General features: G+C 46.1%; 1 protein-coding gene across 2 annotated transcripts in view; it reads right to left on the bottom strand.

The window, feature by feature from the left end:
• Positions 1-11,348, bottom strand: part of TSPAN12 (tetraspanin 12) — a 70,931-nt gene extending 59,583 nt beyond the window's left edge. Inside the window, exons 1-2 of one of the 2 annotated variants that reach the window (XM_090042210.1) lie at positions 11,173-11,312; positions 10,911-11,036 (exon numbers count right to left, since the gene is read on the bottom strand). In XM_090042210.1, coding sequence (XP_089898336.1) covers positions 10,911-10,976 — 66 coding nt within the window. In that variant the 5' untranslated portion in view covers positions 10,977-11,036; positions 11,173-11,312. Of the gene's footprint in view, positions 1-10,910; positions 11,037-11,172 lie in introns of both variants that reach the window. The other variant, XM_090042209.1, reaches the window with a different exon arrangement.
• Positions 11,349-13,416: the final 2,068 nt, after the last annotated feature.

Here is a 13,416-nt window from a genome sequence, read left to right as displayed (position 1 = left end):
TAAACGATATCCAGACTACAAGCAGAAAAGTCAGAATACGTTAAACTTACACTGGTGGTTCTCAAACTTTTTGGAATCAAGGCACCCATCACAAAATCCCAGCTCTTAGTTTTCACTAGTTTTTTGACATGAGAAAAATAACAATGCAAATACCTCAGAAAGTCCACAGTGGTTAAGAATATTTTTGACAATACAGATTCCTAATTTAAATGTCTGGGTTTATCTTATTAATCCTGTGCTGGCATTTGCACATCGAGTTGTGCTAATATTGAGCTGCACCCTGCATAACCCTTCAAAGGATCACATGGCACTTGGTTGAGAACCACCACCGTAAGTGAAAAAGTCTCTACCATATTGTGTATATGAACCATCCTGTTCTCCGTAAGTGCAATTTTTGATACCTGGGGATAGAATGACAAACTTTGAGAACTGTTATGAGACATTTTGAAGTTGTAAGTCAGAAAACAGTTTCTACATAGCTTTTGGGTAGGGGGCTGTAACAGGCGATGTGAAGCCTGTTACTTGGAGACAAAGGAGAGGGAGGAAGACTCAGTCAGCACACCTGGAGCTTGTGCCAAATAGCTTACAGGAAGGCAGGAAGCTCTGACAGATGGCATCCAGGGGTGGACTGTCAGAGAACACTGGGCCAGAAGGGGCACTGAATCAGTCAGTCCATGCAGAAGGAACCCACACCAGGGAGTTGAGGGCTTTTGTCACTTTAAGAGGACACAGAAGCTGAAGCACATACAGGGACCCTTAATAAAGAGTGAAAATGCCTGTCTGTGCAGGGCGAGGGGAAGACATGCAATTGTAAGGAGGTGGGACTCCCAGGAACAGTAAGCCCTGCCCTGAAGCCCAAGCGGGCATTCTGGCCCTGCAGGCTGCTGTGTCAGGAGCTCCCACAGGGAAGTTGACTGCAGGGAAGCAGTGTTCAGGGAGACCAGGATAGCCATTGGGACGAGACAGGTTAAGCCCTAGGAATTATAGTTTCTGAGATGCCAACTTTGTGAAGGCAATATGCATGTGTTTTAGTTGTGCTATTATATGTTTATTTTCAGATCGTACTGGAGGACTGTATGTGGCTGAAAGGGGTGCACTGGAGGCCGCTGGGGTGCTAGAGGGACATCCAGCCTACAGACCCGTCAGAGTTGGGGACCCGGTGGGTTGTGTGAGGCTAAAGCCCAAATGCTGCAAAAAGAGGCAGACTTGCGTGCTGCCTTCCCCTGGGCCAGAGATGTCAGAGGGCTGGGCTGAGCCAAGAGCAGCTTTGCCGTGGGCAGAAAGAGCTGAGGCTGAGAACCAAGTTCAAAATCAGCGGGCCAAGGCTGGAAGTCTGCAGCCAGAGAAAAGAGAGGCTAAAGCCCAGAAGGCTGAGACCTCTACCAAAGAACTAGACTGCGGCCAGAGTAACACCTGAGCAACGTGGGCACAGATGTAGGGGTGGAGAGAGGCCATTAAGCCCATAAGGCATGGGGAAACAAATACTGACAAAGTGAGAGAGACTACCCAGGCTCAGCAATGACAGCCTCCTCTATTACTTCCAACAACAAAGTAGAGCAGGTGAGGAAGTAAGGGGAGACCCTGGGAGGCAGCAGCAAGGATCTGACAGGATCAGGGCAGCCACTAGGGGGCACCATGACAGCCCTCAGGTATCAATCCTGTCACAGGGACTAAATCCCTTATCCTTTTTGGGGCTAAAGATAAATTAATCTGGCTCTAAGCTAACAGGTCCCAAATACCCATAACTCCCACTGAAGTCAATGAAAGATGGAGAACAGTAAGAGTACAGCCTCTCTCAGAATTTCCTCTAAGAGAATAAGGAAATGTTGATTTTACCGGCGGCGCGACGCGGTCGGGGCGCACTGAGGACAGTCCGCCCCGGTTGACAGTCGCGCTGGGAGCGAGGGGGCCCGTCCCCCTGGCAGGCGCTGCCCCCCCCCCGGAAGGAGGGGGGGGGCCGCCGGGGGAAGGTGGGGGGGAGCGGGGGGAGTGCCTGGCTGCCCAGCTGTGGCACAACTCCCACTGCCAAATGCCTCTGAAGCCTCCATTCCACAGGCCAAATCCAGTGACTTCACAGGCTGGATCCAGCCTACAGGCCATAGATCACTGACCCCTCTGTCTTAGTAGGTAGAATATACACACAAAAAAAAGATTTAAAAAAAAAAGCATGCAAAAATATTCCTAGCAGAAGTGAAACTAACAGAAATTTGCTACTCTTTACCTTAGCACAAAATTTTCTCTTCAAGCACCAATTTAAGTTAGGTGTAAAACTGCCCCTATTGTTGGGCAGCAAACAGAAGTTTAATTGTATTTGAATTTCAAGTGGTGTTTGTTGTCTCCAACCAAATAATTTAAAGTTATGAGGTGTTGTACTTTGTTCCCTGACTGGTTTAGGTATTCACAAGTGTTAATGAATCGGTATCAGTTTTCCTGAGAAGGGTTGTAGCTAAGCTCTTCTCTGAAAAATATGTATATATTAAAAAAAAGGTAAGGAAGTAAATAAATAGTTATGAGGCTTTTATTGCACTTGAAAAATCACTCCTTTCCCATTGATATTTGATTCTCTACAGTTTTTCATAAAGAACACAGGCAATTGAACTACCAAAAAATGTCAGGGAAGCCTGCACTCCAAAGGTTATCACTCTATTTAATGCCCTGCTTTATACAGCCAAGACATTTTTGAGTTTTCCTCTACTCAGCATTATTTCATGTTCTAATCAACTGTGTTTGAAGGTCAAACTTGTCTGACATTCTACTATATTATGCCTGTGCCATTATTACAGGCTGGTCGTGTTAGGTAGCTGAGGCTAAAAGAATTGGTTGAGCAAGGAAATTTATATTCAAATTGCCAAATTTAGCGAGCAGGAACAGACACTCACGGGATATAAGGGTACTTGATAAAGACAGAGCCTTTAGGCTGGTGGTTCTCAAAACCATGGTCCCACTGGTGGTCCCTAGCTGGCTCCCAAAACACTTTCTGATATAAAGTCTGGTAAGGATGTATGTTGGTCTGTGACACTGCCTGGTAGATTGACATTGACACTGATCTGCTGACCTAGAGAGTTTGGGAACAATTTATAGACTACTCACACAAAGGACAGAGAATAATACAGACTGAGGTGAGGGGTACTTATTGGAAGATGATTTATTTGACTCTCACTAGGTTCATGCTGGCTATTAAACATGAAGAGGAAGGTCAGGGAAAGTGTGAGTGCCTTACTGAATGGGGGAGGCAACCTAATGACAGATGATGCAAAAAAGGCTGAAGTGCTCAATACCTTTTCTACCTCAGTCTTCACAGGTAAGGTTAGCTCCCAGACCAAAGCACCTGGCAGCATAGTTGGGGAGCAGGTGAGCAGCCTTCAGTGGTGAAAGAACAGGTTAGGGACTATTTAAAAAAGCTGGAAATGTACAAGTCCACGGGGCTACATGTAATGCATCCAAGGGTACTGAGGGAGTTGGCTGGTGTGATTGCAGAAGTGCTGGCCATTATCTTTGAAAACTCATGGAAATCAGAAGAGGTCCCATACAATTGGAAAAGGGCAAATATAGAGCTCCTCTTTAAGTAAGGGAAGAAGGAGGATCCAGGGAACTACAGACCAGTCAGCATCAGCTCAGTCCCTGGAAAAATCATGGTGATCCTCAAGGAATCCATTTGTAAGTACTTGGAGAAGAAAGTGATTAGAAACAGTCAGCATGGATTCACCAAGGGCAAGTCATGCTCGACCAACCTAATTGCTTTCTATGACAAGAGAACTGGTTCTGTGGATATGGCGAAAGCAGCAGACTTGATATACCTTGACTTTAGCAAGGCTTATTATATGGTCTCTCACAGCATTCTTGCAAGCAAGCTAAAGAAGTATTGGTTGGATGAATGTACTGTAAGGCACATAAAAAGCTGGCTGGATTGTCAGGCTTAATGGCTAGCAACCAATGGCAAAGTCTAGTTGGCAGCCAGTATCAAGCTGGGTGCCCCACAGGTTGGTCCTGGAGCCAGTTGGGTTCAGTATCTTCATTAAACATCTGGAAAATGGAATGGATTGCACCCTCACTAAGTTTGCATATGACACCAAGGTGAGGGGGGAGGTGGTAGATATGCTGGAGGGTAAGTCTAAGACCTAAAACCTAGAAAAACTGGAGGATTAGACCAAAAGAAATCTCAGGTTCAGCAAGGACAAGTACAAAGTCCTGCAGCTAGGATGAAATAATCCCAAGCACCACTACATGCTTGGGAACAACTGGATAAGCAGCAGCTCTGCAGAAAAGGACCTGGGCGACAGTGGATACCAAGCTGGATACTAGTCAGTGTGCCCTTGTTGCCAAGAAGGCTAACAGCAAACTAGGCTGCATTAGTAGGAGCACTGCCATCAGATCAAGGGAAGTAATTATTCCCCTCTATTCTGCACTGGTTAGGCTGTATCTGGAGTACTGTGTTCAGTTTTTGGCCCCCCACTACAGAAAGGAGATGGATAAGTTAGAGAAAGTCCAGTGCAGGGCAATAAAAATGGTTAAGGGGCTGGGGCACGTGACTTCTGAGGAGAGGCTGAGGGAACTAGGTGTATTTAGTTTGCAGAAGAAAAGACTGAGAGGGGATTTGACAGCAGCCTTTAACTACCTGAAGGGAGGTTCCAAAGAAGGTGGAGCTAGACTGTTCTTAGTGATGGCAGATGACAGAACAAGGAGCAATTGTCTCCAGTTGCAGCAAGAAAAGTTTAGGGTGGATATTAGGAATGCTCTCTCACTAGCAGGATGGTGAAGCACTAAAACAGGTTACCTAGAGAGGTTGTGGAATCTCCATCCTCGGAGATTAAGGCCCAGCTCAACACAGCCCTGACTGAAATGATCTAGCTGGGAATGGTCCAACCCTAATTTTCTATTATTCTATAACTGTATGTGGAGGAATTATATATAAAAGGAAGAGCTACATACTAGGGCTGTGTGAAACGGCACAGTTCCAATTCGACCAGCATTTTGATGGAACTGCACTTCATTTCGATTTGAAACTGCTGTTCCGTTTTGTTTTGTCAAAACCATTTTGCTGTTTTGACATTTCGCCCATAGGCTATAATGGGGAAGAAGCAGCCTATAATTTTGTCATTTCTGGCCTGATTTGGATGAAATTTGCAGAAATGGTAGCCCCTTCTAAGGGCATGAAGCCTGCCACATTTCAAGGAGATAGGTGCAGGGGTTTCAGGGAAACTGCACCTCAAAGTTCTGAAAGCAAAAAACTCATGTCACATGTATGTGCTAAGCCACAGCAGTGTCAAAACTGCAGACCTACTAGCCCCTGGTGCAGCCACGGAGCCTGTCATCTGTCAAGGAGATAGGTGCAGGGAGAGTCTGGGTTCTGGGGCCCTGCACCTCTAACTGCTGACCGACAAAACTCATGACTGACACCAAGGCAGAAAGCAGGGCAGTTCAAATAATGCTGTCTTTTATGCAGTTTTTCCATCCCTCTCCCAGAGCACTGGGATTGGAAGGGACCTCAACAAAGGATGACAGCCACTGGCTAGCTACACAAGTCAATAATGAGCACTCCTTCCCACACCTTCCCTCCTCTTCCCCCTCCCTCTCCTTACTTTAGTTGCTGTTTCCCTGCAGGCAAGCCCAGCTTGAGCTTCGAAACGTTTAGAAAATGTTGAAACGTTTCAACTTGCCACCTTTGGAGGCTGTTTTGAAGCTCTCCGTTTCATTTCAATGTTGTTGTTTCGAGCTTGAAATGAGTCGAAACAAAACTGCCAGTGAAATTTCATGCAGCCCTACTACGTACAAGTTTAACGCTAACCACCTAGTACCTATACGGAATCTGATGGGATGTGCCAGTAATGCTAATTAACACCCATAACTATGGAGCACACAGGCTGCATAGAGGTGGGGCAGCAGACAATAAAGTTTCCACTTAGAGCAGAAAGGCCAAAGCGACCAGAAATAAAAGGTAGTGATAAGGCTAACACTGTCTCTTCCACTTGTGGTCCAATTAGGCAACAGCCAGTTACAGCACTGGGTCTGACACAAACCCCAAATCATACATTTTATTCGTGTTTCCTCACCTCCCCCTTACATTCTGTCAAGAATATAACATGTTGCTAGGTAGCTCTGTTAGTAAGATAAAATATTGTGAACTATTGGGTTCTCCTGCAAAAGGAGAATATAACAGGAAGCATGTTCGTGCATAAGGAGAGGGAGATGACAGAAATCACAGCACAGGTAAATATCTTGGTCTCTGCAAGCAAACACTGATGGGAGGTGACCAGCTATACCTTGTCCACACAAGCCTGTCCTACACCAATAAACATGAAGTCATTTGCTGGCAGCAGCAGCTTTTGAAAGAAAAGGCAATTCCCCAGCAATAGAGAGTGAAAAGTCCCTTGGGGAGAGCTTGAAGGAATTCAGACACATATACAGAGAACTCTAGTTATCCGCATATTGGGTAAGCGTATAATGTGAGACCAGTCCCAATTTGTTGCCTACTGCTTACATCATAACAAAAATCATTATCTGCATACCAGTTAAGTAGATCAAACAATTAAGGAACTTTTTTGGCTTCACTGTTTACTTTGTATTATATCTGCACTCCTTTTCACTGCATCATTATTAACACCTACTAGCAGCCCTAAACTACTGCATCCTCTCAATTTCCAGGCTGTTTTTAGAGCATTAAGGAGCTCTGAGACACAAGGTAAAGATCCATAACAAGGTTGGAAAAGCTTAGCACAGGCTATTCCAGAACTTCATTAACACTGTTCACACTGAGTTCCAATAAGTGCACATTTTGTCATTGTGTTGCCTTTTTTTCATTCCTGGGGTTATGCACTGAAATAGAGTATGCTGTGTGCCAAAGCTGGAGGTCATGCCATATAGATGCCACAGTTATTTTTAAGATACCTCTATTGTATTCACAGTGCAAGAGGAATGTGCTGCCTGCACATTTTCAAGAGGCTGAGCTTATCTAAACTTCCTGCCATCCAGTGAACACCCTGTGCTAGTGATTATCATAACAAGTGCTATACTGCCTACAAGGCAAACCAGCCCCTTCCCGGGGAGCAGGAGTAATTCTCCCATCTTTGTTCAAATTTGCAAACACCTGCAATTAAAGAATATTTCACGGAGAAAACCCTGGCCAGCTAGAGCCCGTTCCTGGAGCCACTGAAATTAATGGTAAAATTCCCATTGACATCAATGTGTGCGAGTTTAAGTTCTAACCTGAGAGAAGAGGAAATGAAAATTACTTAGAACAGTAATTAAACAATAACCACAACATATAGCAAGGTAGCAAGTCACCCACAACAGAAAATTTGTAAATCTTTTCCTTACTCATCTAATAAACATATGCGCAGGGCAAACCGGGGAACATAGAAAGGCTGTTCACAAAGCAAATAATTTTAAGCCACAGCTGACAGCCCATTTACCATGCACCCTGCTTCTCACCATACCACTCTGACTCTCTCACATTTTGTTTGTTTGTTTCAAAGTGCTGAACAGTTGCACTCATCTGCTTCTTTATAGGAGAGGAAACATCTCCAAATAAAATGGCATTTTTTTATTCTAGTTCCAACTCCTTTAATTTTATATGTAGCATATATGATTTGTTGGGGAAAATTCCTTGATTCTCTGAAAAATCTGCTGATGCTATCAAATGTATTATCCGATTGCATATTCACATGCTTTTATGTTATACTATCTTTCCTGGCTGCTAAGGTGCAGTGCCCAGGGTTCAGTCATTAACTCTGTAGTGGTAGGCAACTATCAATCTTTCTGGGTCATGGTGTATGCGTGACAGGTCACCAAAACCACTAGAAGGGTTTCTGTCTTGTGGGTCAGGTTGAGAACTTAGTTTCTAGAGATCACTGTTATTCCATGACAATCTTAGAACAATCCCACTTCCCTAGGGAAAAAAAGATGCTTTCTAAGCTACACATTTGCAAAGAATCTTAATTTAATTTGTTAAAAAATAGCACTTAAGGTTGCAAAGAAAAACTTTAGAATTTGAATACAACCTATTATGGTGTTGCATTAGCTATGGTTAACTACTCTAGTTACACTGCAAAGCCTGGAGTAGGAGCTCCATTCTGTCTCAACTCACCAGTAGAAGCACCACTGACAAATCTGAAGCGTCTCCCAATGGATCCTGTAGCTGCTTATCCAGCAGCCAGTCATCATGAGTCATATCCCCAAAATAAACAAGACTAATTTTTAGAACATACCAGTTTAAAAATGAATAAAATAAATTATGAAGCTCTGCTCATCTTCTGGTGTTAGAGATTTGAGGTTTCATGTTTTCAGGGGTTTTTTCTTTGCAGCTACAAAGGCTAAAACCATGCTTATGTATACACAGACCTGACTTTCTCAGTTAAAACATGATTCTAGCTGTCAGGGGCTTAACAACTCCCAAAATCTCAAGACTGGAAATAAAAATGCAAGATGGCAACCCTGAGTTTCCCCCTATTGTTAGTCTATAGAACAGAGAAGAGAGGTCTGTAGTTCCTCAGCAGGACTTCCTAAGGGAAGCTCAGGAATGAAAAAAAAGAGTGAGTACAAGTAGCAGGACACCTACCAATAAGATACATTGGGGGTATGGCTGGTCTCTACAGTGTGTGGCTACTTTGAAAAGCTACTCTTTAGAGAAGTCAAAGGATGTGACTGACTGGAATAGGGAACAAAATAAGCGGATCAAACTGGTGGGACAAGAGAACTGATGAGTCAGACTGCAGTCACACTTCAACCGGGAAAGAGGATTGATAAGGAAAGGTCAAGAAACATACCAGTTGATATATATATCAGGAGCATAGACAGTGAATGAACAGCAGAGTAGGATGACCATGTCCAAACGTGCAAGAGCCACTCAAATACGATGCTACATGTAGGTAGGGTTTCACTTTATATTTGTTTGAAATGAAGCATTTGATAAGACCTTACATGAGAGAACACATGGGACCAGTATTTTAGCACTCTCACTGACACACTACAATAGTATTTCACTTACTCATTTTTAAAAAATAAAAAGTTTTCTGTAAAGCAGGAGCATCCCAAATGGGCTTAAAACCCCCAAAAATCTGAAACCATAAAAATTTCACAGGGATACCATATAGGATCAGCTCAGTGGGTCCACCCAGTCCATTTCCAGCTTCCAACTAGTGCCCAATACCACCTCAAAGTATATTCTTGCAATATTGTTATGAGTTAAAGAGATGTTATTAAACCTACTTCACAGATGAAGCAGATAACGTGCATGGAGATGTAAATAATTTCTCAAATATTATATATAGCTCTATTTTAGCTAGGCAGACAAGGTTCTTTGGGTGAATCTGATATCTTTTATTAGACGCACTTAAATAGTTGGAAAACAATTTTTAAAGCAAGCTTTTGGGTTCATAAACCTTTTGTCAGGCTAAGGAAGTTTCAGCAGTTGGTATGTGCTCTTCCTGGAAGCAAAGATTTTAGCTAGGCACTGAACCCAGGTCTAGTACATTAAGAACCAGACCACTCTTCCTCTTGACCATGTTCCTTTTCATAACTATTTTCCCTTTATATAATTATTTCTTATACACATGACTCTATGATTATTCCTTCTATGCATGTGTAACGTGAGAGGAAAAGCACACACACACACTGCAATTATATGTGCTTTTAACAAAAGAAAAGGTTTCCGCATCAGCAGTTGGATTTTTTAAGCAGACAGCTAATAAGTACAGGAATCAAGAGTCAGGGCAGCAATATAAAATTCATTATCAAATTTAAGAGTGTCCCAGAATGTGCTGCTCTGTACTCCCAATATCTCCGAAGGATTTCTTCTCCCGCTGCAAATTTACCTCAGCTCAATTTCGTTTTCAGCTGTCTCAGGACTGCACTAAATTATGTCAGCTTGTAAATTTTGCCAACCCACGTGCAGTCCCCATGTGCCAAGTGAGTTTCCACACCAACTCCTCCTAGGTCAAGCCAGGGAACATGAATGGGTATGGGATGAGCTGCTAACACAAGCATACAAGCCTTTCCGTAAATCAGCCGGTGCATTTCCCCTTCTACCCTATACTTCATCCACCTACAGCCCAGTTAGATGCCCAAGACAGATTTCATTCAGGGCCAGCAAGCAAGAACTCTCTTTTTCATATGGCGTCAGATATCAGCTTCCCAATCTAGGAGCCGCTGCCTGGTATTATCCCTCAATGTGCGGATTCCATCTGCTCTGCCTGGGCATCTGTAAAGCTTGCAGCTTTCGACCGAGTGCTGCGCTGTCGGCTGGCCCCGGCATTCACTCAGGGGGCCGTCCGAAACATTCATCTTGCAGGGTGCACGATGTGGATTCCTCGCAATCTTTGGCCTGGTCCCACTTCGGGACGGAAGACGGCGAGGAATCCACATCGGGCACTTTCGTCTGGGGCAGCAAGAGCTTGTGAAGCCAGCGTTGACCATGTCCCCCCGCCTAACTGGAGCTCCAGGAACCAGGCTGCTATAAATACAGCAGAGACTGTAAGCTTAAAGTCAAAACAAAGAAGGGAACCCCGGCCCTGGCCTGGTGTTACCCCTTAAGAGGCACTGGGGAAAACTGGGACCTGCCCCTCAGCCTGGGACCAGGGTTTGAACTATGCTTTGAGTCTTAAGGAGGTCTGCAAAAAAGAAAAAGTTGTGCTGCCCATCATGATGCCCCAATACTGTTGGAGACCACCACCCCCCAGGTTATGATTTTTAAGCCTTACAGGGGGGCTCTGCCCCTCAAGCTCCCCTGTAATTCAAGCCCTACTTAGGACAATGGGGGCTGGACCCATGAGGCACTTTATAGCGAGTCTCTATATCGTGATCCCTCATATCCACTGGTTCTCTGCCCCGCCGACACCCGGGCAAGGGGCAGCCTAGGCACTGCGGCCCCGGCCCCGACGTGGCACCTGCCGGCACCCCGACGTGGCACCACTCACCCAGAAGAGGAGGTTGAGGGCGTAGAGCAGGCAGCGCAGGCACTTCACCGAGTCCTCCCTGGCCATCGTCAGCCCCCGCGGGGCACAGCCCCATCCTCAGCACATCCTCCCGCCGCGGCCCGGGCTCTACAGGGGAGAGAGGACGAGCGCCCGCGGTCAGCGGGGCAAGGGGCGGCCGGCCCCGCAAGGAGCCCGGGCGGACGGGCAGGAGCCCCCGGGCCGGGCACAGACGCTACGCGGGGCACGGGGCGGGGGCACTCACCGCGCGGGGCGGGGGCAGGGCCGGGCGCCCCGCTGGCGGCCGGGCTCGGGGGGCGCCGCGCGCGGGCCAGGGCTGCATCCCTGCCCCAAGAGGTGCCGCCGCCACCGGGGGACTGCGCTCCGCCCGCCGCCCTCGACACCAGGCAGCGACCAGCTGCACAAACCTGCCACGCATGCTCCGCGCCGCCGCGCGCTGGGTCCTAGAGGCCACGGCTCCGCTCCCCTCGCCCGCCGGCCCGCCCCTGCGGCTGCTCTGAGCTGGCCCCGTGCGCTGGGCCGGGAGCTGCGCTGCGCTGCGTTTCGGACCCCCTTTTGCAGGTCGGCAAATCATAGCAGCACAGCACAGCAGGGTTGGGAGGGCCAGTCCAACCGCCTGCTCACAGCAGGACCAGCCCCAACTTGATCGTGCCAGCCATAGCCTTGGCTAGTTGGGGGGCGGGGGAGAGCCCACCTCTGAGTAACCTCTTCCAGTGGTTTCTTGCTTTTTTAACACAGATTCACAGAAGGGCTGGAAGGGACCCGGTGAGAGCATCGGGTCCAGCCCCCCTGCTCTGGGCAGGAAAAGCTGCTAGGGTCAAATAACCCCAGCAAGGCACGTGTCCAGTCTCCTTTGGACGATCTCCAGGGCAGGGGATGATGGTGATAGCCACTCCTTTTCCCTGAGGTAGGAGTGGCTGCCTGCTGACATCATGGCATTCAGTGTTGGGGGCCAGCTGGGCAGTGATGTCCATGAAGGTGGCCTGGAGCACGTGGAAGGTCTGGACCCATTTTTCATCATCCTGCGTGCGCAGAATGATCTGGTCCCACCCATCATCACTGGTGGCGCAGGCCTGGAACCAGCACTCAGTGTGGAGGTGGTGCCAGGGTACCCCAAAGTGGGTGGCCCAGCCCAGGATGCTACTACCCCACCTAGTGAGAAAAGTATTCCTAATATCTAACCTAAACTTCCCTTGTCACAACTTGAGACCATTGCTCCTTGTTCTGTTATCTGCCACCACTAAGAAGAGTCTAGCTCCATCCTCTTTGGAGACACCTTTCAGGTAGTTAAAGGCCACTATCAAATCTCCCCTCAGTCTTCTCTTCTTTAGACTAAATAAGACCAGTTCCCTCAGTCTTTCCTCCTAAGTCATGTCCCTCATATCATCCCACCATGCAAGCACCTTCCACACCTGTCACAGCCCTATCTTTACTTCAGCTGTGTACCTTGTGCAGACAATGGCACATCATCCTACATGACACAGCACAGTTCTGCCCCTTACAGAGAAACCAGAAGCTGTCCTGACCCACCAGGGATCCAGGGCTATCTACTTTCATTGCACATCAAAGCAATAATAAAAAAAACAGATGTTTTTACAACGGCTTTGTATTATACAACATATATTTCATTATAAAATATGAAATATCACTTTATAGATACTAACTATGTGTGTGAGCTCCTCACATACTACATGTGTGAGCACTTTGCTTTGGCCACTGCATCTGTTTTCAGTGTCTAGTTCCTGCAAGCAGGCATCAGATGATAAATGACAAAAAATAATCCTCATAATGTTTATCATCATATGATAAATTAAATTATTCTCGAACCTAACTACATTTAAAAAGCAATAGATAAACAACTTCAAATCTTACTTGTGCCAAGAAATTTAATTCAGTTCAGTGTATTAAGAAGTTGTGGGTACCTTGACACTAACAAGTGAATTAGAAACCCCCAAATTGCTAGTTTGCTTATATTGTACCAATAATGTCACTCTCCGGTTAAGTGGGTATAATGGGTAACAAATAACAAACACAACAAACTCCATCGGAAACAGGTAAAAGATTATTATTGCATTAGTCCTGCCAGCATGACAGTTAAATGGAAATCTCTTCTGCAGACTGGTAAGCCACACTTCTTCAGCATTGATGGTGCAGCCAGCACTTGGCTGTCAGTCATTTTCACACCTGAGTTAAAGTTCCCCTGAGTCAGTATTACGGTGCCCGAGTTAAGGTTTCTCTCTAGAGCTAAAAAAATAGTCTGCAGGGCTGTAAAACCGAAAAGAGATGTTACTAGGAATGGCTAACAGCAAAACTGCCAAAGGATAGGCTGCTTAAGGGAATATCAAGACCGTTAAAAAGAGAGAGAGGGTTGTTAACTCCAGAGGAGAGAAGAGAGTTTAGCAAGGATCAGGTAGATTATAAATGAGCCATGAAGTCAATTGACTCCCTTGGGGCTGTCTGAACAGAAATGCTGCTGCCCCTCTCCCCA

The sequence above is a fragment of the Crocodylus siamensis genome, chromosome 4 (assembly GCF_052110815.1).
Source record: "Crocodylus siamensis isolate JL-2025a chromosome 4, ASM5211081v1, whole genome shotgun sequence".
NCBI lineage: Eukaryota > Metazoa > Chordata > Crocodylia > Crocodylidae > Crocodylus > Crocodylus siamensis.
The sequence above is the reverse complement of the archived record's forward strand: the minus strand, read 5'-3'. Positions and strand labels throughout refer to the sequence as shown.